This window comes from Moschus berezovskii, chromosome 22 (assembly GCF_049115385.1).
Source record: "Moschus berezovskii isolate FMDL1 chromosome 22, NW_MosBer_1.0, whole genome shotgun sequence".
Lineage (NCBI taxonomy): Eukaryota > Metazoa > Chordata > Mammalia > Artiodactyla > Moschidae > Moschus > Moschus berezovskii.
Genome location: NC_142481.1, coordinates 14150517 through 14176971, shown reverse-complemented (window position 1 = coordinate 14176971; position 26455 = coordinate 14150517). Strand labels below are relative to the sequence as shown.

Genomic DNA, 26455 nt, shown 5'->3' with positions numbered 1-26455 from the left:
CACTGCGCCCTCGAACCTGTTCCTTCCCGGAGCCACTCTGATTTTTTTTTTTTTGATTGGGCAAGTTCTACTGTTTTATCTTCAGAGTCACTTATGCTTTCCTTTGTCATATTCATCCTCCTCTTGAGTCTTTCCAGTGCGTCTTTAATATCAGTTATTATAGTTCTTAGTTTTATCATTTCCATTGTTTTAGATTTTCTATCTCTTTGGTGAAATTTTCTATTTTTTCATTAGTCTCAAGAGTATTCGTAATTGCTTGGTGAAGCATTTTTATGATGGCTACTTTACATCTTTGTCAGATAATTCCAACATCTAATTCAACTCAGTGTGGGCATCTGTTGATTGTCTTCTCATTCAAGGTGTGACGTTCCTGGTTTTTGTTATGATGTGTGATTATTTTATTATATCCTGAACATTTTGGATATTATGATTTAAAAAAAAATCAACTCTGGATCTTATTTAACTCTTCCATTTTAGCAGGCAGTTGCCATGTTTAGGTTTAGCAAGGAGGTCCTGGCCTAGTTTTGTGTGCTGTGGGTCCAGTGACAATTTAATTTTCAGAAGACTTATCGTGTTATTCTGGTCTTTTTACTTTCCCTAGTTATGGTTGCACTTCCATCCAATTTGTTTTGGTACCACCAGTGGAAATTGAAAGAATTTCCTAGTGTCTGCATGATGCTGCGAGATTATGGGTAGGAGACACTGGCATGAAGGGGTGGAGAGCACTTTCTTCCTGGACTGCCCAGTGCCAGAAGGGCTCCTGCTTGATCACTGCTGATAACGCCCATGGGAGAGAAAAGCACCTACTTGAGTGCCTTCTGCTGCTGGATGAAGGCTAGCGAGCCAGTGGGTGTGGCCCCCCTCCTGTCACTGGGTCAGCTGAGAAATGCTGGTTCACTGTGTTGTTCCTCAGTCCTAAGGCCCCAAGTCACTTAGGCTTCTACTTTATACCTTTCACAGACTTCTTACAAATGTCTGTTGTATTATTTCTAAGAGTTTTTGTTGGCCATATCAGAGAGGGGTAGGGAGAAATGAACCTCTGCCAACTTGTCTGGAATCAGAAGTCACCATTTATTATTCTAATAATTTATTGGTAGGGTTTTAAAATTTTTCTTATGTACCCAATCCTATTGCTTATGAATGCACTTAGTTGCCTGTCATTTCTGACTCTACAACCCTATGGACTGTAGCCTGCCAGGCTCCTCTGTCCATGGGATTCTCCAGGCGAAAATACTGGAGTGGGTTGCCATGCCCTCCTCCAGGGGATCTCCCTGACCTGGGGATCAAACCTGTGACTCCTGCATCTCCTGGATTGCAGGCAAATTCTTTACACACTGAGCCACGTGGGCTTATGAATAATGAGTTTAGTTACTCTCTTTCTCATCTTTATATCTTTTCTTTAGCCTCTCTAATACATAGTAGAATAAAAGGCATGATGAGAGCATTCTAGTCTTGCTCCTGATCAGCAAGCAAAAGCTTTCAACATTTTGCTACTAAATATAATGCTTGCATAGTATTTCTGTGAGTACACATTATTCTATTAAAAAATTTCCTTCTATTTTTTAGTTTTTTTACACATAAATGAATGTTTAATTTTATTAAATAATACTTCTGCATCTGTCTCAGTTATGTTAGCATTCACTGTTGATCATTATCTAGATCTAGGGCTACCAGGTAAAATACAGGACATTCAGTTAAACTTGAACTTCAGATAAAATTAATTTTCAGGATAAGTATGTTCAATAGAGGGCTTCCCTGGTGGCAGGAGACCCAGGTTCGATCCCTGGAATGGAAAGATCCCTCTGAGAAGAGAATGGCTACCCTCTCCAGTATTCTTGCCTGGAGAATTCCATGGACAGAGGAGCCTGGAGAGCTAGAGTCCATGGGATCAAAAAGAGCTGGACATGACTGAGCAACTAACACACATACATGTTCAATATAACTTTACTATAATTTTATAAGTAGTTCCCATGACATTTATGTGCTGAATCTGGCAACCTACCTAGATTTATTATTTCATTAGGGACTTTGCAAAATGGGGATTGCTAATTTATCATTCTTTCTTCATTTACTAGCTACTGTATACAGAAACATTTGTATACTAATATATGCATACACTACTATACAGAGAAACATCCCTCATTAATTCCTTGGTTGCCCTGAGTTGCAGGTAATACAGAAAAAACAACTCAAATGCTTCAATTTTCAGACTTGGCTCTTTCTGAAGGCAAACAAACACTGGGTGTGTGTGTCTGTGTTTAATACTATTACGAATATATAGGTTTTAAACATATTTGCTCTTTCAATTTCCACCTTTGACTAGGAGGAGCCTCCTAGATTCATAGTATGACAAGATGTTCCAGGGTCATCACTGTACACTTCCTCACCAAACCCAGAAATCAGTCATTTCTCAAAGAGCTTTGATTCCTACTAGATTACCGAATTATATTTGGAGACCATAATCTGGGCACTAGACAAAGAATTATCTTTTTGTTTAAATATTTAAAAAATTTCGGAGTTTCGTTCGTAGCAGAGCAGCTCCCTCGCTGCGATCCACTGAAAGTCAGTCCTCCACACAAGGGTTTGTAGCCGCACTAGCGGCGGCGGGACCCTGGAGGCTGTTCGTTTCTACCTCTCCAGACTGGCGCCCCTCCGCCCCTACCCAGCGGCGTCCTCGGCCCACCCTCGGCGCTGCCCTGATCCGCGCGACAGGAGCGATGGCAGGGCTCGCGCGCACGTCCCCGGACTGGCCCGCGCCCGTGGGTCTAGGGAGGCGTCCTTCCAGCCTAAGCCGGGGCCGCGGGTCCAGCGGCGCGACCCCGCCGGAGCAAGGGCGAGGGGGCGGGGGCGGCCCTGGCGGGGCCTCTGGGTCTCAGCGCCTCGCCCCCTCCCCTCCCGCCCGGGGCCGCGCCCAGGCGCTGGGACGCGAAACGGGGAGAAGCCGGGGGCAGAGCCGAGGGGCGATGAGACGTGAGGCTATAAGCATCCGCGCCGCGGGTCCTCTGCCAGCCCTGGCGCCGGGGCAGAGGGGGCGGTTGCGGCCCTTTGATCTCGTTGGGAAAAAAAGAGAGAAAAAGATGTATAAAACATTTGCACGATTCCAAAGCCCAGGTTTTATAATGAGGTATATTCCCAGAGATCTAGCTGCCGTCTCTGTGCCCTCTATCACATTTCTTCTTCTCCCGGCTTCCCGGGTGGTCAAGAATCCTCCTGCCAATGCAGGAGACACGGGTTCCATCCCTGATCCGAGAAGATCCCACATGCCACAGGACAGCTAAGCCCCTGATCCAGCAACTATTGAGCTTGGAGAGCCAGAACTACTGAGCCCACACACTGCAACCACTCAAGTCTGCGCACCCTAGAGCCTGTGCTCTGCAACAAGAGAAGCCACCCCAACGGGAAACCTGCCCACCGCAACTTGAGAATAACCCTGGCTAGTCACAACTAGTGGAGAAGGAAATGGCAGCCCACTCCAGTGTTCTTGCCTGGAGAATCCCAGGGACAGGGAAGCCTGGTGGGCTTCCATCTGTGGGGTCACACAGAGTCGGACACGACTGAAGTGACTTAGCAGCAGCAGCAGCAGCAGCCACAACTAGAGAAATACCTGCACAGCCATGAAGACCCAGCACAGACAAAAATTAAAAGAAAAAGAACTGCTTAAAAAAAGATTTCTTACTGTCACCTATAAGTAACTATATTTATGGGATTTTTATTCATTTCCATTGTTTCTCTTTGAAAATACACAACATATGTATGTGTGTATTTGCATTTCCCTTCTTTCTTACACGAAAGGTAGCAATGGCAAGCCACTCCAGTACTCTTGCCTAGAAAATCCCATGGATGAAGGAGCCTGGTAGGCTGCAGTCCATGGGGTCGCTACCAGTCAGACATGACTGAGCGACTTCACTTTCACTTTTCACTTTCACACATTGAAGGAGGAAATGGCAACCCACTCCAGTGTTCTTGCCTGGAGAATCCCAGGGACGGGGGAGCCTGGTAGGCTGCCGTCTATGGGGTCACACAGAGTCGGACACGACTGAAGTGACTTAGCAGCAGCTGCAGGAGCAGCATGTTGCATACACCATCCTACACCTTACTATTTTGTGTAACACTTTATCATGACGATCATACCATAACCACATGTAAAGATCTCCATTCTTTTTTAGAGTTGCATAGTACTCTACTGTGTAAATATACCTTCAGTTCAGTTCAGTTCAGTCGCGCAGTCGTGACCGACTCTTTGCGGCCCCATGAATCACAGCATGCCAGGCCTCCCTGTCCATCACCAACGCCGGGAGTTCACTCAAACTATGTCCATCGAGTCGGTGATGCCATCCAGCCATCTCATTCTCTGTCGTCTCCTTCTCCTCCTGCCCCTAATCCTTCCCAGCATCAGTATTTTCCAGTGAGTCAACTCTTCACATGAGGGCCAAAGTATTAGAGTTTCAGCTTTAGCATCAGTCCTTCCAATGAACACCCAGGATCGATCTCCTTTAGAATGGACTGGTTGGATCTCCTTGCAGTCCAAGGGACTCTGAAGAGTCTTCTCCAGCACCACAGTTCAAAAGCATCGATTCTTCGGCGATCAGCTTTCTTCACAGTCCAGCTCTCACATCCATACATGACCACTGGAAAAACCATAGCCTTGACTAGACGGACCTCTTAAGTTTATTCAATCATTTCACTACTGATGGATATTTTGGTTTCAAGTATTTTTCTGTTACAAAAAGTACTACCATAAACACCCTTATACTTTCATTATTTTGTATTTTTGTCACTGTATCTTTGTGATAGAACCCTAGAAATGAGAGTAAAATGAGAATTTCTGGATCATAGGGAATATATTAGTTTGTTAGAAGTGAGATTGATATGTAAAAAGCTACATGTATGTGACTTTGCTGGAGATTACCAGATCCTCCTCCATATGAGTGAAAGTCATTCAGTCGTTTCTGATTCTTTTGTGACCCCATGAACTGTAGCCCATCAGGCTCCTCTGTCCATGGGATCCTCCAGGCAAGAATACTGGAGTGGGTTGCATGCCTTCCTCCAGGGGATCTTGCTGACCCAGGGATCAAACCCAGATCTCCTGCATGTAGGGGGACTCTTTAAGGTTTGTACTATTTTTCATTCCCACCAGCAATATGAGGGTGCCAATTTCCCCATAACATTACAACAAAGTATGTTGTCAATCAGATAAAGAAATTATATCTCAATGTAGCTTTATTTTGCATTTTAAGTATTATAAGAGGTCAACCATCTGCTCATTTAAGGACTTGTGTTTTCTGTGAATTCTGTTCTTTTGTCTTTTTGCTTTTCTCATCGTATTTTTGCTATGCAAAAATTTATCATTATGTAGTCAACTGTATCTTTTCTTTTACTGCTTCTACATTCTGAATCACGGTTAGCAACTTTTGCCCACTTGAAGATTATAAATCAAGTCGTTGTTTTCTTTTAGTATTTTCATAGTTTCATCTTTTAAAATTCAGGTCTCTGAGTGTTTTAAAATTTATTCTGATGTATGGTGTAAGTAGTAGATTCAATTTGATCTTTTTCCATATGATTATCCACTTACCCCATACTTATCAAAAAAATCCTTCTTCCCTCCAGTGGTTTGAGATGCAACCTTTATTATATACGAAAATTCTATATGCACTTGGGTCTGCTTTCTGAATTTTCTATACTATTTTTTGGTCTATCCATTTATGTGCTAATTCCTCATTGTTGTAATTACAGAAGTTTTATACTGTTTTTTATAATCAACTTTTCTAATTCTAGATAAGAATCTGATGATAGTTTTGAGGGAGTTCCATTGCATTTGTAAATTAACTTGGAAAGAATTACTATATTATGCGAGACTTCTATTCAAAGAAATTGGCCTTCCATTCGTTCATGTTTACTTTTCTGTTCTTTATGAGTATTTATAATTTTCCTCATATAAGTTTTACAGGTTTCTTGCTAAGTTTCTGCCTGGGTATTTTATTATCATTACTGTTTGCTCTTGTGTATAGGGTGTGCTTTTTTGTGACCTCTTCTGACTGGATACTGCTGAAGGCTGTTGATTTCTGTATGTTAACTCTGCGTCATGCTACTTCACTAAATTCTTTTGTTCATGGTTGCTTTTCACCAATTCTATTTATTTTTTACTTTGGCCACACCGTGCAGCATGTGGGATCTTAGTAACCCATGCCCTCTGTATTGGGAGTGCAGAGTCTTAAACACTTCCTCTGGGAAAGTCCCTTCACTGATCCTCTTATAATCATATTATCATCAAATAGAGGTAGTTTCCAGTTCTCATGCCCCTTAATCAGAGGCATAAAGTTAAAGGAACTGAAGATAGAGGGCAACATAATCGAAATACTATCCCCCTCTCTTTGTGTCAGGAGACAGGCTTCACCAATCAACCTCATTCTCTAAATCTCTGCTCCTACACATCATTGTATAATCATGTTCAATTTCTTTAAAATACACATGTACTTGCACACACACACACACACACACACACACACACTTTTCTAACAATGCATTCTGCCCTAAATGAAGCCCTCTAACTCCCCTTTGCATAGAGTCAAGTTTCTTGAAAGAGCTGTGTACACTCACTGACTCAACTTTCTATATTCTTCTCCATTTATTCTTTCTACATTCTTCAGCCCTTACAGTCTAGTTTCCACCCCACCACTTCGCTGAGGTTATACCCGCCAAGGTCGCCAATAACCACTGTAATTAAATCCAGAGGATATCTTCCTGCTCTGGCGTGATCGCTCACAACCTGTTTTTTAAATTTTCTCCCTCTGCTGCTTTCTCTGACAGCACATACTTATGTGTGTGTGCGCATGCATGTAAGTTTCCATCTAACCCCTTGGGTTGCAGCTCCTTATCCTCTGCCACCACTTATCTTCGAGCCTCTGTCACTGTTGCCTCTTCTTACCTTCTACACTCTTTCTAAGCCTTCTCAAACCTTTTCCTGGTTTCAGATACCACCATAAGGTGACTCATACCTTGTAATGATTCTAAATGATCTCCTGCTTTTGTTATACTTCTTATTATAAATAAGATCCCATACAGAAGTGATCAATATTCACTATTTACCACCATATAATTGCTGAGATGTAAAAACTAAGTCACTGGTGCTAGGCCAATATAAGTACAGTGATAAGGAATATGACACAGTAATTCTTGATAACAGAGGTACAAGTTCAGGAGAAAAATCCATGCATCTACACCAAGAGAGGATTTTGAAAATTTTAAGAATAGCTCTCCTTTGAGTTCCAGATGGTGTGTCTGTCTACTGGATACCTACTGGATATCTCAAAGTCACTTAAAACTTAGTGTATGCCAAACCTCACTGTCTCACTCCACCGACCTGGGTTCTTTTCTCATTCTTAATCTCAGTGAATGATGCCACCACTGGCATCAGTTCTCCAGCAAACCAAGAGTAAAATGCCTGTTTAATTTTTTTAAGTTAATATACAGTGTGTGTTAATGTTAGTAACTCAGTTGTGTCTGACTCTTTGTGACCCTGTGGACTGTAGCTTGCTCAGCCCCTCTGTCCATGAAATTTTCCAAGCAAGAATACTGGAGTGGGTTGCCTCAAATTCATCTATTTATTTCCAAGTCCCTGGTGGCTCAGACAATAAAGAAACTGCCTGCAATGCAGGAGACCCATGTTTGATCCTGGGGTTGGGAAGATTCCCTAGAGAAGGGAACATTTACCCACTCCAGTCTTCTTGCCTGGAGAATTCCATGGACAGAGATCTGGTGGGCTATAGTCCATGCGGCCACAAAGAGGTGGACAAGACTGAGCTATTAATACTTTCATTTCCTTCTTCTTCTCAACTGCCATGTTACTAATGGATTCACATAGCCATTGCTCAAAGTCTTTTCCCCTTTGCATCCGTATCTACACTGCAATAAGAGTGATCATCCTAAACAAGTAAAATCTTGTCAAGTCATCTCCCAGCTTAAACCCTTCAGGGCTTGTCCCTTACATCTAGCATAGATTTTAAACTCCTTAGATAATATTCAAGGCTGCAAGTTATGCCCCCAGCTCTTGTTTCCTATTCCAGCTCATCACTCCTGGCCCCCTTATGTCTCCTACACACTCTCTCACTCACCCTGCTGCTGCTTTTAGTCCGGAACGCCCTCCCTCACTGATCTAATTCCTACTTATTCTTCAGGTCTCTTTGGCTCTAACCTCCTGGCTGGGTTAAGTGCCATCCATTTTTATTCTTGTTATTCCTGTAGGAGACCCACAAATGCTTCCCTTATCTTTTCTCTTAGTAGAGTGCTTTTCAAAGTGGATCTGGAGACCCATGCATCTCCTCAACCCTTTCAGGGGGTCCCCTGGGTCAAGCTTATTTTCATAGCATAACTAAGATGTTATTCAGATTTTACATTATGTTAAAATCTGCAAAAACAATGGCAGGTAAAAATCCTGTCTCTTGGGAGTTCCTTGATGGTCTGGTGCTTGAGAATCCACCTTGCATGCAGGGGACATGGGTTTGATCCCTGGTCAGGGAACTAAGATCCCATATGCTGAGGAGCAACTAAACTCTCACGCTGAAGCTACTGAGCCTGTGAGCTCCAGAGCTGGCATGTCACAGCTAGAGAGTCCATGTGCCACAGTTACTGAAGCCTGGGTGCCAAAACTACAGAGTGCCACGCCGAAAGATACATATGACGCAACGAAGATCCCATGTGCCCAGCTAAGAAAAACTCCTGGCTCTTGTTGCAAATCAAGGCAGCGGCACCCAACATCCTAGAAATTATTGTATTCTACACAAGCACTCATAGCAAAAAATAAACAGTAATATCCAGTTTTTAAATTATTAATTCCACTAAATCTCTACCCTTGAGTACATGTCACTTTAATATACTGCATGACAAAATGCAAGGTAGATATAAAGCTGCATAATGATATATGATGACTGTCTCAAGAAAAAGCATTTGTTTGATTATTTGAGTTATGAACTGTACTGCCAGCTTTTGTCATAGCGTAAGTTTTTTTTTTTTTACATTGAAAGAACAATTTTAAAACCATAGACTTGATTATCTGGCAGATATTTTCTGAAAAAGAACAAAGTGAGACTCCCCTTTAAGGAGAATAACTGACTGAATTTGTGACAGATGATAAAATCTGAACCTTCAAGGAGAAACAGAAATCTGCCACCTTGTGTCTAACAACTTTCTAAATATGTACAGATTTTCTGATAAGATCAATGTGGATACTTATGACTATGATTTTTTTCGATATTATATAATGAAATGTTTCAACATTTTTGAAAATTTGAATAACTCACTAAAGTATTTTCCATTTATCTGATGCATGATGTTATAAAACAGTGAATAGGTTAAAGATGTACTCAAGGGCTTCCCTGGTGGCTCAGTAGTAAAAAAAATCTGCCTGCCAATGCAGGAGATACATGTTTGATCCCTGATCGGGGAAGATCCCACATGCTGCAGGGCAACTGAGCCCCTGCTGCTGCTGCTAAGTGGCTTCACTGGTGTCCAACTCTGCGACCCCATGGACTGTATGTAGCCCATCAGACTCCTCTGTCCATGGGATTCTCCACGCAAGAATACTGGAGTGGGTTGCTGTTCCCTTCTCCAGGGGATCTTCCCCACCCAGGGATCGAACCCTCATCTCTTATGTCTTCTGCTTTGGCAGGAGGTTCTTTACCACTAGCACTACTTGGGAAGCCCACCTAAGCCCTGCGCCACAACTACTGAGCCTGTGCTCTATGGCCCGAGAGCCACAACTACTGAGTCCATAAGCCACAATTACTGAAGCCTGCACACCCTAGAGCCTGCACTTCACGACAAGAGAAGCCACTGCAATGAGAAGCCCAAGCACCACAACTAGAGAAAAGCCCACGCAGCGCTGAAAATGCAGCCCAACCAAAAAGACAATTAATTAACTTTTAAAACGATCTATTCAAGGCGCAAGACAGACCAATAGTGTTTTAAAGTTTGTTGATATGGTTTCAGAGTGCACATTGCAACTTACCTCTAAGAAACTACCATTTGAAGAGTTCTGCTATAGTGTTAAAAAAAAAAGAGCCACATTTATCTTGCAGATATAAATCTTTTCAATACATGTTTTTATAATATTTTTAGTAAATCTTTTAAATATACCTCTATAACTGCTTATACATGTGAGATTTTCCTAATATACTTCACCCAAAACAATGCTTCACAATACACTGATTGCAGAAGCAGGTGCCAGGATTCAACTGTTCTCAATTAAGCAGGACATAAGAGACACTTAATGTCACTCTTCTCGGCTGATTTTTTGTGTGTGTTTCCTTATGGTTCTCATTAAGATTGGTCAAGCCTATTATAAGTAAGCTCTCACTGATTACAACTAAAAGTTCTAGCCGAAAAACAGAAAGCAACTTCCCGAGAACCCTGGAAAGTAACTGAGAGAAGGCGGGTTGGGAAGGGAAGTAAAAATCCGAAAAATTACTGATATGGTGGTAAAGTTTTGTGGGGTTTTTTACCTTCCTGTATCTTCCCACTTTAACCAGTGAAAAAGTGAAAGTGTTAGTTGCTCAGTTGTATCCGACTCTCTGCGACCCCATGGGATGTAGCTCACCCAGCTCCTCAGTCCATGGAATTCTCCAGGCAAGAATACTGGAGTGGGTAGCAGCTGTTCACTTCTCCAGGGAATCTTTCCGACCCTGGGATCAAACCCAGGTCTCCTGCATTGCAGGCAGATTCTTTACTGTCTGGCCACGAAGGAAGCCCAACTTTAACCAGATGGTGATCCAAATCCCAGATCAGGGCCGCAAACGAAGGCATACAAATTTTAAGAAACTCTCTTTTCAGTCAGAGGACAGGGAAGGATCACCTATTAGCAGCAAGTGTATGGGGGAGAGGGGAGGAGGTGTTGGGGAAATCAATTAAATGAAAACAACTCAAAAGAAGGCAAAAAGGGGAAAAGATAACAAAACACAGAGGGAGCAAACAGAAAACAAATAATAAAATGATAGATCTAAGTTCAATTTATTAATAATTGCATTACACATAAATGAAAGAAGCATACCAAATAAAGGCAGAGATTTGTCAGGTTAGACTAAAATTGTATGCTGTCTGGACTTCCTTGGTGGTCCAGTGGTTAGGAATCTGCCTGCCAATGCACAGGACATGGGTTTGACCCCTGGTCCCAGAAGATCCTGCATGCTGAGGGGCAACTAAACTGATGGGACACAACTACTGAAGCCGCGCCCTAGAGCCCATGCTCCACAACAAAGAAGCTGCCACAGTGAGAAGCCTGTGCACTGGATCCAGAGGGCAGTCCCCGCTCCCTGCAACTAGAAAAAGCCCTTGCACAGCAAAGAAGACCCAGTGCAGTCAAAGGAAATAAGTACAATTTAAAAAACAAAATGATAAACTATGCTGTCTGATTTTAGGAGTGACTTCAGCATCATGGCAGCTTCAGACACTCCCTTTGTCTCTCCCCTTCAATCTACAACCAGTAAAACATCCATAACTCAGCAAAGGTGGCTCTTCCCGACACATCAGGATGCCAGAGAATTCCTCAGAAGTGTGCATCTGAAGGTGGGTGGATTGGAACATAAGAAGGAGGCAGAAGAAGGGGGACAACAGAGGTGGCTCATGACCTGATCCCTGGAACCTGGCCACGGTGGCTGATCTTGCTGAGAAACCAGTGGCATCAGGGGAGACAGTGCCCGTGACACCAGCCTCCCAGCTGCAGCAATGCTCGCAGCCACAGGGAATCACACAGCAGCAGCAGCAGGGCCTGTGACCCTGTCCATTCAGCTACAAGTGAAGTGAAGTGAAAGTCACTCAGTCGTGTCCAACTCTTGCCACCCCATGGACTGTAGCCTGCAAGGTTCCTCTGTCCATGGGATTCTCCAGGCAAGAATACTGGAGTGGGTTGCCATTTCCTTCTCTAATTCAACTACAAAGGGACCCACAACTCCAGCGCCTGCCCTGTCTGCAGCAGCAGAGCCCACCAACCTAACCACCCTGGTCATGGCAGAGATGCCTGCCACCCTGGGTCCCTGTGGCAGAGCTAGGAGACCCCAGACATGGAGGAGGCATGTACCCTCCCAGTGCCCCAGGTGGCGATGCCAGCAACGTTGGCAGCAGCAAGGCACAAAAAAACAGCAACAATGAGGGCACAAGGGACACCACTAACAGAGGTAGTGGAGAACTGAAAGTTGCTGTTTCGTCGATAAGTCATGTCTGACTCTTTTGCCACCCCATGGGATGTAGCCTGCCCTGGCTTCACCCACCAGGCTCCACCTCTATCCATGGGATTCTTCAGGCAAGAATACTGGAGTGGGTTGCCATCCTGCCTCCAAGGGATCTTCCTGACCTAGGGATCAAACCTGCCTGTAAGAGTGGAAAGTGCTCATTCTCAGATATTCAATTATACATATTGAATATCTGAGAATGAGCACCCAGAATTGGGGGATCCCTGGTGGCTCTGATGTAAAGAATCTGCCTGCAATGCAGGAGACTCGGGTTCAATCAAGGGAACAGCTGCCCACTCCAGTATTCTTACCTGGAGAAATTCATGGACAGAGGAGCCTGGTGGGCTACAGTCCATGGGGTCCATGGGGTCACAAAGAGACAGGACTAAGTGACTAATACTTTCACTTTCATAACCAGAGGTAGTGCAGGTAAGAGAACTCCAAAGCTTGTGCTATTGCACCACCTAGCGGAAGACACAAGTTGTTGTTGTTCAGTCACACAGTTGTGTCTGACTCTTTGTGACCCCATGGACTGCAGGCCAGGCCTCCCCGTTCCTCACCATTTCCCGAAAATTGCCCAAGTTCATGTCCATTGATTCAGTGATGCCATCCAGCCATCTTATCCTCTGATGCCCTCTTCTCCTTCTGCCCTTAATCTTTCCCAGCGTCAGGGACTTTTCCAATATATCAGCTGTTTGCATCAGGTGACCAAAATACTGGAGCTTCAGCATCAGTCCTTCCAATGAATATTCAGGGTTGATTTTCCTTAAGATTGACTAGTTTGATCTCCTTGCCATCCAAGGGACTCTCAGGAGCCTTCCCAGCACCACAGTTCGAAGGCATCAATTCTTCAACACTCTGCCTTTTTTACGGTCCAGCTGTCACAATTGTATGTGACAGCTGGGAAGACCATAGCCTTGACTATACAGACCTTTGTCAGTAGCATAATGTCTCTGCTTTTCAACACAATCTAGGTTTGTCATAGCTTTCCTGCTGAGAAGCAATTGTTTTTTGATGTCATGGCTGCAGACACCATCCACAGTGACTTTAGAGCCCAAGAAGAGGAACTCTGTCACTTCTTCCACCTCCTTCCCTTCTATTTGCCATGAAGTAATGGGGCCATCCCATGGGTGGAGGAGCCTGGTAGGCTGCAGTCCGTGGGGTCGCTAAGGGTCGGACACGACTGAGCAACTTCACTTTCACTTTTCACTTTCACACATTGGAGAAGGAAATGGCAACCCACTCCAGTGTTCTTGCCTGGAGAATCCCAGGGTCGGGGAAGCCTGGTGGGCTTCTGTCTATGGGGTCACACAGAGTCGGACACGACTGAAGTGACATAGCAGCAGCAGCAGCAGCAATGGGGCCAGATGGCATGATCTTAGTTTTTTTTTTTAATATTTAGCTTTAAGCCAGCTCTTTCACTCTCCTCCTTTACCCCCATCACAAGAAAGGCCTCTTATTGCTAACGTTGAATCCTTACAACCAAGTATAAGGAAAACAAGTTTTACCTAAAGGAGTTGTTCACTGTTCCAAATGCATCAGCTAAGAATAGCATATCAGCTAAGGAACAATATATCAAGCACCTTGAAGAACCATGGTAACACAGTATCACAAAAAGAAAGTAGCAATTCTCCAGAAACCAAACTTAAAGTCACAAAATACTGCTATTTAACTGATAGTGAATTCAAAATATCTGTCATGAAGAAACTCAGTGAACTGCAAGAAAACTCAGAAAAGCAGTTCGGTAAACTCAGGAATAAAAATAATGAACAGAAAGAATACTTTACCAAGGAAATTGAAACTCAAAATAATAATAATAGAACTGGACCTGAAGGACCCAATAGAGGAGATGAAGAACCATTAGAACACTTTGGAAACAGGGCAGACCACATGGAAGACAGCTTGAAGACAGAAATCTAGAAATGATACAGGTAGAAGAGGAGAGATAATTAAGATATTTAAGAGATTACTCAGTTTTTCTGAGTTCTCCTATGTATGCTGCTGCTGCTGCTGCTAAGTCGCTTCAGTCATGTCCAACTCTGTGTGACCTTATGCACCAGAGCTCACCAGGCTTCTCTGTCCATAGGATTTTCCAGGCAAGAATGTTGGAGTGGGTTGTCATTTCCTTCTCCAGGGGATCTTCCTGACCTGGGGATCGAATCCGGGTCCCCTGTATTGCAGGCGGATTCTTTACCAGCTGAGATACCAGGGAAGCCCAAGAATACTGGAGTGGGTTGTCATTTCCTTCTCAAGGGCATCTTCCTCGGGGTTCGAGCCCGTGTCTCTTGCGTATCCGGCAGTGGCAGGCAGATTCTTAGTGTCAGACTTTATTTTTTTGAGCTCCAAAATCACTGCAGATGCTGATTGCAGCCAGGAAATTAAAAGACACTTATTCCTTGGAAGGAAAGTTATGACCAGCCTAGATAGCATATTAAAAAGCAGAGACATTACTTTGCCAACCAAGGTCCGTCTAGTCAAGGCTATGGTTTTTCCCGTGGTCATGTATGGATGTGAGAGCTGGACTGTGAAGAAAGCTGATCGCCGAAGAATTGATGCTTTTGAACTGTGGTGCTGGAGAAGACTCTTCAGAGTCCCTTGGACTGTAAGGAGATCCAACCAGTCCATTCTAAAGGAGATCGATCCTGGGTGTTCATTGGAAGGACTGACGCTAAAGCTGAAACTCCAATACTTTGGCCACCTCATGCGACGAGTTGACTCACTGGAAAAGAGTCTGATGCTGGGAGGGATTGGGGGTGGGAGGAGAAGGGGACGACAGAGAATGAGATGGCTGGAAGGCATCACCGACTCTGTGGACATGAGTTTGAGTGAACTCCGGGAGCTGGTGATGGGCAGGGAGGCCTGGCGAGCTGTGATTCATGGGGTCACAAAGAGTCGGACACGACTGAGCGACTGAACTGAACTGAACTGAACTGAATGCGTGGGTTCTACTCGATTCGCGGCTACCGGTAATGGCAGGCTTGGAGCTGCTCACCCCGGGTCTGGAGCCGGGTAAAGGGGTGTCACCCTTTACGAGTAGCCTTGGTCTTCCTGGCTTCGCGCGGAGGGCACTCCTCGGCTGCAGCCCACGTGGAAACCCCGTTAAAGACCCCCCTCTACGGAACCCTGCCCAAGCCTCTAAGAAGAGCACTTGGCCAGATCTCACAGATCTCTGAGAAAGTCCTCGGTTTGAAAACCAATGCGGGCAGCGCCGCCTGCTGTCAAGAAAGCCAGCGCCGGGAAAAGCCGCGCGAGACTGCGGCCCCGCGCTCTATTGCGCACGCGCACCTCCCCGGGCCCGCCCGCGCGCCCGCGAGGTACGAAGTGCGCAGGAGCAAGTCTTGGGGGCGGAGCTCAGGACGCAGCCGCCCTGCACTTTACCTACCGCGCCTATACAGCCTTGTCTCAGCGGGGTCTTAAACTACGTTTCCCAGAACCCATCCAGGCCTTGCTTTCCGGTGGCGTCAGCGGAAGCGGTGACTGGATTAGGCCGGGCCACACAGAGGCCGGCTTGGTCACTATGGAGGAGATAGGCATCCTGGTGGAGAAAGCACAGGTCCGGTGGGGCCTGGGTCGCGGGGAGAGGGCGAAGCCGACCTGGATGGGATTCTGGGTGACTTTGGGGATCCAGGCGTGGGTCTGAGTGATTTCGGAGGCCTCAGTGGAGAGCTTCGTGCCAATACGAGGCCTGGGCTGGGTGATGATAGTAGGGTTTGGGAAGCGGGGCTGGGGAAACGGTGACGCTGGAGGTTCTTTGGGGCTGAATGATTTCGAGGTTTAGGTGGAATGCTGTGACATTGCTAGGCCTGGCGGCCTTAGGGGTGGGTCGGGTGGTGAGTGAGGTATGGGATCCGGCCATGGGGCCGAATGATATATGAGGCTGAGCTGGGGAGCTGACTGATATCTGGGGCTTCGCTGGTGTTGGAGGGCCAAGTAATATCTGTGATCTGGCCGAGTGATGTTTGGGGCCTGCCTGGGAGCTCGGTGACAAAAGGGCTTAATGTGAGTTGGAGTTCATGAGGGATATTTGGGGAGTAACTGAGTAACACCAGGACTGTACGAAGGCATGGTGACTTTCACCGTCAATTGAGGCATCCCTGTAGTATTTCTAACCTGTTGAGGGGGGCTGGAGGGCATTGGGGTCTGGTAAGGAGTTGATCAGACATTTAGGCCCTAGATGGGAGTTGGGACATTGAGGACATATTACAAGTGGCATATGATACCAGAAGATCTGTTTGGAAGGCTGTGTGACTGAGGAGCTTGTTAGGAGTTGGGTGACTTCAGGAACCTCTTTAGAGGGCTGAGAAGTTTCCAGGATCTATTTAGGGTGCTGAATGATGTCAGGAAACTGTTAGGGGCCAAGTGACTTCGTGGTGAAGTGGGGAGGGGGGCTTTAGATTCTTTCATAAGGGGACCTTCCAACCTGAGTTTCCTTCCGTGGTCTAGGATGAGATCCCAGCACTGTCTGTGTCACGGCCCCAGACTGGCCTGTCCTTCCTGGGGCCTGAGCCAGAGGACCTGGAGGACCTCTACAGCCGCTACAAGGTACATTCAAAGCCAGTCCGCAAAATATCAACGTTGTTGTTGTTTAGTTACTAAGTCCTGTCTGACTCTTTGTGCATGGATTATAGCCCTCCAGGCTCCTCTGTCCATGGGATTTCCCAGGCAAGAATACTGGAGTGGCAAACAGGGGCTCTGTAATAACCTAAAGGGGTGGTATGGGGAGGGAGATGGGAGGGAGGTTCAAGAGGGAGGGGACATATGTGTACTTATGGCTGATTCATGTTGATATTTGGCAGAATACAACGAAATTATGTAAAGCAATTATCCTTCAATTAAAAAATAAAAAAGAATATTGGAGGTTACCATTTCCTTTTCAGGGTTACCAGGGAATAAGAAACTGTTGTATAGTGCAGGGAACTCTACTCTATACTCTGTAATGGCCTAAATGGGAAAAGAAACTAAGAAAAAAGAGCGGGTATATGTATAACTGATTCACTTTGGTGTATACCTGAAACTAACACAACATTGTAAATCAACTATATGCCAATAAAAAAAAAATTAACAAAACCAGTTTGGACCCTGCACAGGGCCCAGCATCCCATACTTCCCCTACCTCCAGTCCTTGGCTCAGCAAGGCCTGGAACCATCCCCTGCTTCTCCACTGTCTGCTCACAGAAGCTGCAGCAAGAGCTGGAGTTCCTGGAGGTGCAGGAGGAATATATCAAGGATGAGCAAAAGAACCTGAAGAAGGAATTCCTCCATGCCCAGGAGGAGGTGAAACGAATTCAGAGCATCCCATTGGTTATCGGGCAGTTTCTGGAGGCTGTGGATCAGAATACAGCCATCGTGGGCTCCACCACAGGTGCGTGGCGGGGGTGGGGTTGGGGTGTTGTTTACCCATCTGTCCATTCAACAGCTGTTAACTATTTCCTGCCATGTGCCAGGAACTTACAATGGCAAACAAGGGAAGATGGTGTAATAGTGTTTTTCAGAGTATTTTCAATCTGATGCAAAAGTAGAAATATATTTTACATATTTTACGTTCTCTCCCTTTTTCTCTTCTCTAAGTGTGTATGTATAATTTATACAGTAAAAGTTTGACCAAAGGATACTTAGCCTCACTGTGGTGTGATACTCCAATTAGTTTTCCATTCTGTTCCAATCTGTTTTGTTTTAAACAGCATTCTGATCGTGACTATCTAAAATGATTTCACAACTACTACTGAGTTCAGTTCAGTTCAGTCACTCAGTCGTGTCTGACTCTTTGGACCCCATGAACCGCACGCAGCACGCCAGGCCTCCCTGTCCAACACCAACTCCCGGAGCCTGCCCAAACTCGTGTCCATTGAGTCAGTGATGCCATCCAACCATCTCATCCTTTGTCGTTCCCTTCTCCTCCTGCCTGCAATCTTTCCCAGCGTCAGGGTCTTTCCAGCCCAGCGTTTCTCATGATGTACTCTGCATATAAGTTAAATAAGCAAGGTGACAATATACAGCCTTGACGTACTCCTTTTCCTATTTGGAACCAGCCTGTTGTTCCATGTCCAGTTCTGACTGTTGCTTCCTGACCTGCATACAGGTTTCTCAAGAGGCAGGTCAGGTGGTCTGGTATTCCCATCTCTTTCAGAATTTTCCACAGTTTGTTGTGATCCACACAGTCAAAGGCTTTGGCATAGTCAATAAAGCAGAAATAGATGTTTTTCTGGAACTCTCTTGCTTTCTCCATGATCCAGTGGATGTTGGCAATTTGATCTCTGGTGCCTCTGCCTTTTCTAAAACCTGCTTGAACATCTGGGAGTTCACGGTTCACATATTGCTGAAGCCTGGCTTGGAGAATTTTGAGCATGATTTTACTAGCGTGTGAGATGAATGCAGTTGTGCGGTAGTTTGAGCACTTTTTGGCATTGCCTTTCTTTGGGACTGAGTTGGGACGTGCAATTTGAAAACACAGGTGAAGTGAGATTGGGCTCCGGTTAGGACTCAGTTATCATGTGAGAGCTGCTGTTATTAACATGGGTCTAGGTGCTGCCTTCATGATGGTCACTGTTCCTGTGTCTTACCGGTCTTGTCTTGCTCTGGCCTCTGCTCCTTTAGATCAAGCCATGTGAGTGTAAAGCTTGTGGGGAAAGGTGTGTGACGGGACCCTGGAGTTGGTAGTGAAGGGAGGGAGAGATCCAAAGTGAGTGTGTCTGATCTGTTGGACTCGGGACAGTGGCTGTCCCTGAAATGGCGACATGGGCAGAAAAGCAGCCTTGTCGAGAGAGTGAGGGCAGCCTGGGACATCACAGGGAAGTGTCTGGGAGGCTACAGGACAGCCAAGTCTGGAGATCAGGAGAAAGACAGGCTGGAAGGAGATGTGTGTGTCACTACCATAAATGTTCACGCAAACTCAAACTGAATGAACCATGAATGTAGAAGGTGGGCTGGGGAGGTGAGATAGAGGAATCTGGGCAAGCAGGAGTCTGTGACAGAGACCTCAGTGGGGGAAGAGGAATTCCCTGCTGGTCTAGTGGTAAAGAGTCCACCTGCCAATGCAGGGGACACAAGTTCAAGCCCTGGTCCAGGAATATTCCACATGCTGCCGGGCAACTAAGCCCATGCACCACAACTGCTGAAGCCTGTGTGCCCTAGAGTCCATGCTCTGCACTAGAGTGTAGGCCCTGCTCACCGCAACTAGAGAAAGCCCTCTCATAGAGAAAGCAACAAAGAGTCAGTGCAGCCATAAATAAATAAAATTAGGAGGGGATGGTGTTGAATCAGAGCAGAGTCCCTGGGGAGGAGGGGAGGGATTGGTTGGAGAGACATTTTAGGAGGCTAGTGGAAGGCGCCATGGTGACTGACAGGCTGTGGAGGGAAACAGAGAAAAGCCCAGGATGAGGCTTAGGTCTCTGTTGAGTGACTCAGGACCACAGGCCTCCCTGAGACAGAGACCCAGGAGGAGGAGCATAGATGGGGGGGGGGATACTGACAGCACAGTGAGACACAGTGAGTGAGACGTGCTGGGGGGCATGCAGGGGCAGGCGTTCCAGGGGGCTGCTGGTCACCTGGTCTGGAGCTCAGGAGTTAGGGATAGAATCTGGGGCTTCTCATTTTCCCCTTTCCCTTCTTGTCCTTCACAAAGGCTCCAACTACTACGTGCGCATCCTGAGCACCATTGACCGGGAGCTGCTCAAGCCCAACGCCTCGGTGGCCCTCCACAAGCACAGCAACGCCCTGGTGGACGTGCTGCCTCCCGAGGCCGACAGCAGCATCATGATGCTCACCTCAGGTGAGGGGGAGCCTGGGGCCAGGGAGGCCTGAAGGGACCCTGCGGGCCAGGCTGGGAGCCCCAGCTCTGCTCTCCCACCAGATCAGAAGCCAGACGTGATGTATGCGGACATCGGGGGCATGGACATCCAGAAGCAGGAGGTGCGGGAGGCCGTGGAGCTCCCACTCACACACTTCGAGCTCTACAAGCAGGTAAGGAGCCAGATATGGCAGGGGAGGGAGAGGCCGGGTCACTAGCTGGTGATGGACTCCCTGACTCATCCTTCTCTCCACCTCTGGGCTTCAGATCGGCATCGACCCACCCCGAGGCGTCCTCATGTACGGCCCACCTGGCTGCGGGAAGACCATGCTGGCAAAAGCTGTGGCTCATCACACAACAGGTGAGCCACTTGGCCCCTCCCCCAAGCTCTGGTCTTCTGCGCTTTTCCGACCTTGCCCTCAGCTCTCTCATCCTCCCCAGGAAGTAGCATGGCATAGCGATTAAGAACGTGGGGTCTGGGGTCAAAGCCCCAGTGTGTGTCTTACTGAGTGGCGATGCCATCCTGGGGAGGTGACTTTACTCTCGTGCCTCAACTTCCTCGTCTAATAAAACATTCATTTCATAGCATGATTGTGGAGAGAATTAATGAAATAATAACATAGTTTTCCTTTGGTGGGTCATGACCTGTTAGTAATTATGAATTCAAATTCATGGATTCTAACCAGCATTTCGGAGAAGGCAATGGCAAGCCACTCCAGTACTCTTGCCTAGAAAATCGCATGGACAGAGGAGCCTGGTGGGCTGCAGTCCATGGGGTCGCTACTAGTCGGACACGACTGAGCGACTTCACTTTCACTTTTCACTTTCACACATTGGAGAAGGAAATGGCAACCCACTCCAGTGTTCTTGCCTGGAGAATCCCAGGGACGGGGGAGCTTGGTGGGCTTCCATCTATGGGGTCACACAGAGTCGGACACAACTGAAGTGACTTAGCAGCAGCAGCAGCATCAACCAGCATTTTAAAAAGTAAAACAGAACAGAAAACATCAGAGTTCACCCCACATACTAAGAGCTCATATTGTTTGTGCAACTTAACGCACACAAATGTAAGCATACACATGTCTGCTGTGGTTGTACAGATGTATTTCTTATAAGTTTCAAAGATGTCTGAAAGTCACTGTATTACTGTTTGTAAAGCCTAAAAACAGGACTCTTATAATCTTATAGTAAGCCAGGGAGCAGTAGAGGGCAGTGGGTAAGCAATGGGTCAGGCCACCTCGATTTTTGAAATATGGAGCTCTTATAACTTCTTATGTAAGGTGGTACTACTTATGTAAGTTAGTTTATGTAACTTCTTGGCAAGTTAGCCCCTCTGTGACTCCGTTTCCTAATTTTCTGGGTTATTCAGAGGATTAAATCAATATAAAGCTTCTAAAACTGTACCTTGGCACACAGTAAGTATAGTAAATATTAGCCACTGTTGTGATCATTCATTGGTTCAGCAGCTCATTGAACTTCTGCAGTCCCCAGTGCTGGAATAGAGTGATGAGCCAGACATGTCCCCTGCGTGGGAGAGTTTCCCAGTTTGGCTGAGGGAAAAAGGAAAATAAACACTTAGAACTCAGTCACTCAATATTTATTGAGCACCTGATATATAACAAGCTGTGTCCTGGGTGCGGAAGACATGGCCGTGAACAGAACAAAGTCTCCGTACCTCATAGAGGAGATGTCTTAGTTGAGGAAGTACTTGAACAGATGGATGAATGGGTCATATGTCACATGGTGCTAAATGCCTGAAGAGAACAACTAAGAGGCAGGGAGAGAGGGAAAAGCAGGGGCTGTAGCTTTATGGGCCGGGACTGGAGGTGGCCAGGAAGACTTTTCTGAGGTGACGTTTATATAAAGACCTAGAATACGATTTTGAGAGAGTGAGTCATGTGAACGTCTGGGGGACAGGCTGTGTCAGGCTGAGGGACTTCGCTGGTGCAAAGGCCTTGAGGCAGGTATGTGCTTAATGTCCCAGAACAGTGAGCAGACCCCTGTAGTTGAAGCCACATGAGCAAGGGGTCATGGTAGGAAGTGAGCCTGGGTGGGGACAGTCTACGGAGTAGCAGATGCCTCAGGAAAGCAAGGAAGGTAGTTGTTGGTCCATTCTGCATAGGCCTCTCAGAGAGGGGTCCCATAAGAGAGGTGTGAGGAGTCTGCCAGGCACTCAGTAAGGAGAGGGAATAGCATTTGCAAAGGCCAGGGGGTGGGAAAGAACTTCTCTAGGGAGTCAGGAGTAGTGGTGAGTAGACCGTGACTAAACTGTGGGGCAGGGAACTGGTGATTTTGTCCTTCTGTGTTCCAGTGTTCGCCCAGGAGCTGAACTCTGGTAGGTGCTCAGAAAATAACTGATGAGGGCTGACTGAAGGAGGGGCTGTGGGAGAAGATGATGAGGCTGCAGAGGTCAGAAAGGGCATGAGTATAAATCATCTTAGTGCTAACAGAAGAGAGTTTGGCTGTTGTCCTGAGAGCAAGGTGGTTGTAGACAGGCCGAGTTCAATAGAAATACATTTGGCCCTGGAACAACAGAGGCTTGAACTCTGAGGGTTCACTTGTACCCAGATTTTATCACACGATGCATGGTTGGATGAATCCACAGATGCAAAACTGCAGTTACGGAGGGCCAGCTATAAAGTTATACACAGATTTTCTACCACACAGAGGGTCGGCGCCCCTAAACCCTGTGTTGTTCAAGGGTCAGTGGTAGAATGCAAGCTATATATATAGTTTAAAGTATTCGTTTTTTTAAACACGTTAAACAGGTGAACTTAGTCTAAAATATATCTATTTCTTATTTAATTGGTATGTTCAAAATGTTATTTTAACATGTAGCAGATATGAAATTTGAGGTTTTTCTATAATTTTTTCATTGTAGTAAAATATATGTAATGTAAAATTTATTATTTTAACCACTTTGTGAGTGTACAATTTACAAGTGACATCAAGTGCGTTCACAGTCCTGTGCAGTCACCACCACTATCCATTTCCAGAACTTGTTCATCATCTCAAACTAACTCTGTACTCTAAACAATTTCTCCCTTCCCACCATCCCTGATAACCCTCTGTTCTACTTTCAGTCTCTGAATTTCCCCTTTCTGGGCACCTCATATATGTGGATCAGTCATACGGTAGTTATCTTTTTGTGACTGCCTGCTTTCACTTAGCATAATGTCTTCAGGGCTTATCCATGTTTGAATGTGTCAGAACGTACTTCCTTTTAAAGGCCAAGTCATATTCCACTGTATGTATAAAGCATATTTTATCTGTTCGTTCATTTGTTGATGGACATTTATTGAGATGTTTCCCTTTTTGGGTACTGTCTTTTGAAGCCTGGTATGTATTTCACACTTAGAGTACATCTCATTTTGTTTGGACCAGCCACATTTCATTTGCTCGGTAGCCACTTGTGGCCAGTGGCCACCATATTAGAGAAGGACAGGGCTACAAGCTGCACAACTCCTAGTTTATGACCAGGTCTACAGAGTGGATTCTGTCTCCTTTCTCTGTGGTTCCTGGAAGGAGTGTCCTGAAGGTTGCTGCGTGTAACACAACGCCACATCCAGACACTAACAAACAAGTTAAACTCTAAGAAAAGATAGAAAGGAGAGGCAGGCCCAGAACAAACCTGTTGTTAACCCCATTGCCACTTGTTATGTCAGAATATGTGCTCCTGGTTCCTGACTCTTGTGTGATATTCAAAGGTGGGTCCTTTGAGCAAATGGAACTGAGCCCTTGGTGAGGCAACATGATGCCTTAGTGTATGAAAAACCTGTTTTCTTGCTGGTTTTTTCAGCACTGAAAATCCACTTTTTTTTTTTTTTAAATATACGTTGGATTCCACGAATGTCTCTAGCTCTATTTTATAGGCATGTTGGAGTACAGACACATTTTTTAAAATATCCTGATTTTTAAATGTTGGGCCAAAAAATGGCACATCCTTAGGCAGGAGTCACGATTTGGGCCTCTGGGTCTCTGAGGGGTACGAGTGAGTAGCTGGTCCTCCTGACTGGATCTAGGACCCTGCCCAGGTCATGAGAGAATGACCTGACCACTTCGAGTGGGCATCCAAAGAAATAGATGTCCTCAAGGAATGTTCAGTTTCAGTTAAAGTAGCATGGGGCCCTACAGGCAGGAATCCCATTCTTGTCTGACCCTTGTCATCCTGCCATCAGCTGCATTCATCCGCGTCGTGGGCTCAGAGTTCGTACAGAAGTACCTGGGCGAGGGCCCTCGCATGGTCCGGGACGTGTTCCGCCTGGCCAAGGAGAACGCACCTGCCATCATCTTCATAGATGAGATCGATGCCATCGCCACCAAGAGATTCGATGCCCAGACAGGGGGTGAGTGATGTCCACACAGGGCCTGGGGTCTTGGGCAGCCTTGCCTGCGGGATGCCCTGGGCTGACTGTGTTACGTACTCTCCAGCTGACAGGGAGGTTCAGAGAATCCTGCTGGAGCTACTGAATCAAATGGATGGATTCGACCAGAATGTCAACGTCAAGGTTTGGGATTCAGGATGGGCAGGGGAGGTGTGGTGTAGGAATCAGGGAATGATGGAGGCTGGCCTGTGAGGGGACAGCTGTTGCAGGGGGAGGGAGAGTATAGAAGGGACAGAGAGGTCTGAGCTGTCCTGTCCCCGATGCCAGGTGATCATGGCCACAAACAGAGCAGACACCCTGGATCCTGCCCTGCTGCGGCCAGGACGCCTTGACCGTAAAATTGAATTTCCACTCCCTGACCGCCGCCAGAAGAGACTGATTTTCTCTACTATCACCAGCAAGATGAATCTCTCTGAGGAGGTTGACTTGGAAGATTGTATCCTCCTCTAGATGCAAGGGGAAGTCACCGTTGGGAATGGGGGTTGTATCTCCACCTCTGCCATCACCACCACCCAGATGGAGCAGCTGGGAGACCAAGGTCTAGGGAGGGGGCTGATAACAAAGACAGCCCACGAACAACTTCTGGCTCTGGACATTAACCCTGTCGTGCAGGGAATGGTTTCCTTAACACAGCTGCCACAGATGTGGCCAGACCAGATAAGATTTCAGGAGCTGATATCAACTCCATCTGTCAGGAGGTGAGTGACGGTTTCTGTCTAGATTGGGCAGGGGTATGTGGGAAGACCCTTGCTCTTGAAATCACTCTGCTGCGGTCCTTCTGTCTCTCATTGCCACCCTGGGTCCTGGGCTGCGTCTGTGTCTGCCTGCACCATCACTGGAGGCGGGGAGTGCAAGGAGTAAGTTTTAACTCTTATCCCTTGACAGAGCGGGATGTTGGCTGTCCGAGAGAATCGCTACATTGTTTTGGCCAAGGACTTCGAGAAAGCCTACAAGACAGTCATCAAGAAGGACGAACAGGAGCATGAGTTTTACAAATGACCCCTCCACCCAAACTGCAGGGGCCGGGGGCTTCTCTCACCTCCCCAGGCTCCTTCCCCAAACCTAGTTTTCTTTTCTCTTTACCCAGGATTGATTTATTCATTAAACAAATACAATTGAGTCTGTTTAATTTCTCCTTACAAGTTTAACTCCTTTGGAGAAGCTGGGTCTTGAATAGGATCCTCTGTGCCCCTCCTGCTCTCCTGACAGATACACAGTTGAGGTATGTGGCCTGGGTTACAGCTTGAGGGAGAAGTAAAGAATTCACACTAAATGGCTTCAGAAATTTGGGGAAAAGGATGGCAAATGAACAGTCCATAACCACAAAATAAAGCCTCTATAATCTCCCCACTCACATTTCCTACAGGTAGAAGACCATTCAAGTCTTGGGCAATTCCTACCTTCTTTACACTCAGAGTACGTATCAAGGACAGAGGAACCACCCAGTAGAGCCCCCTGGAGCAGGGATGAGGGGGAAAGGGGCAAGTTGGATGCCTGAGTTCCGTGAATGTCTCTGGCTCTTCCTACCGTCTCACTGGGGCACAGATGTGTTCGGTAGGCTCAGTTCCCACTTTCTCTTTAAGTCTCTGTTTAGACCCCTCTCCCTCTGGGGAGTCTTCCCTGAAGTCCCAGGTTGGGAAGTAACCCTTTCCCTGTGCTGCCCTTGCACTGTGCACATGCTCTGCTTGGGACTTCTTACATTTGCCTCCTCCAGACTGCGCTCCCTCATAGTCAGGGATTGTAGCTTGATCACAATTCAAGTCTCAGCACCCACACATGGCAGACATTCAGTTCATATTCCTTGGATAAATGTATGAATGTCACCATATAGATGGGAGTGAGATGGTAAGAAGTTATAAGGAAACACAGTTGAGGAATCAGGTCCGTGAAGAGACAGGTGACTCCTCTGTAGATCTCAGTCAACATTACAGAATTCATACTGGTGAGAAACTGCATGGATGTAAAAAATGTGCTTTGCCTTCAAGCAGAACTAACCAGACATCACAGAATTCATACTTGTGAAAAACCCTATGAATGCAAGGAATGTGGGAAGGCCTTTATTCGTA

General features: G+C 46.2%; 1 protein-coding gene across 1 annotated transcript; it reads left to right on the top strand.

Annotated features, from left to right (window-relative positions):
- The first annotated feature begins 15614 nt into the window (after positions 1-15614).
- Positions 15615-25508, top strand: PSMC4 (proteasome 26S subunit, ATPase 4). The gene is made up of 11 exons (XM_055412167.2): positions 15615-15771; positions 16662-16760; positions 17394-17580; positions 19840-19986; positions 20068-20177; positions 20272-20365; positions 24183-24350; positions 24436-24512; positions 24657-24825; positions 25032-25087; positions 25275-25508. The coding sequence occupies exons 1-11, from the start codon at positions 15736-15738 to the stop codon at positions 25386-25388; spliced, it is 1257 nt and encodes a 418-aa protein (XP_055268142.1). The 5' UTR covers positions 15615-15735; the 3' UTR covers positions 25389-25508.
- The last annotated feature ends 947 nt before the right edge of the window (positions 25509-26455 follow it).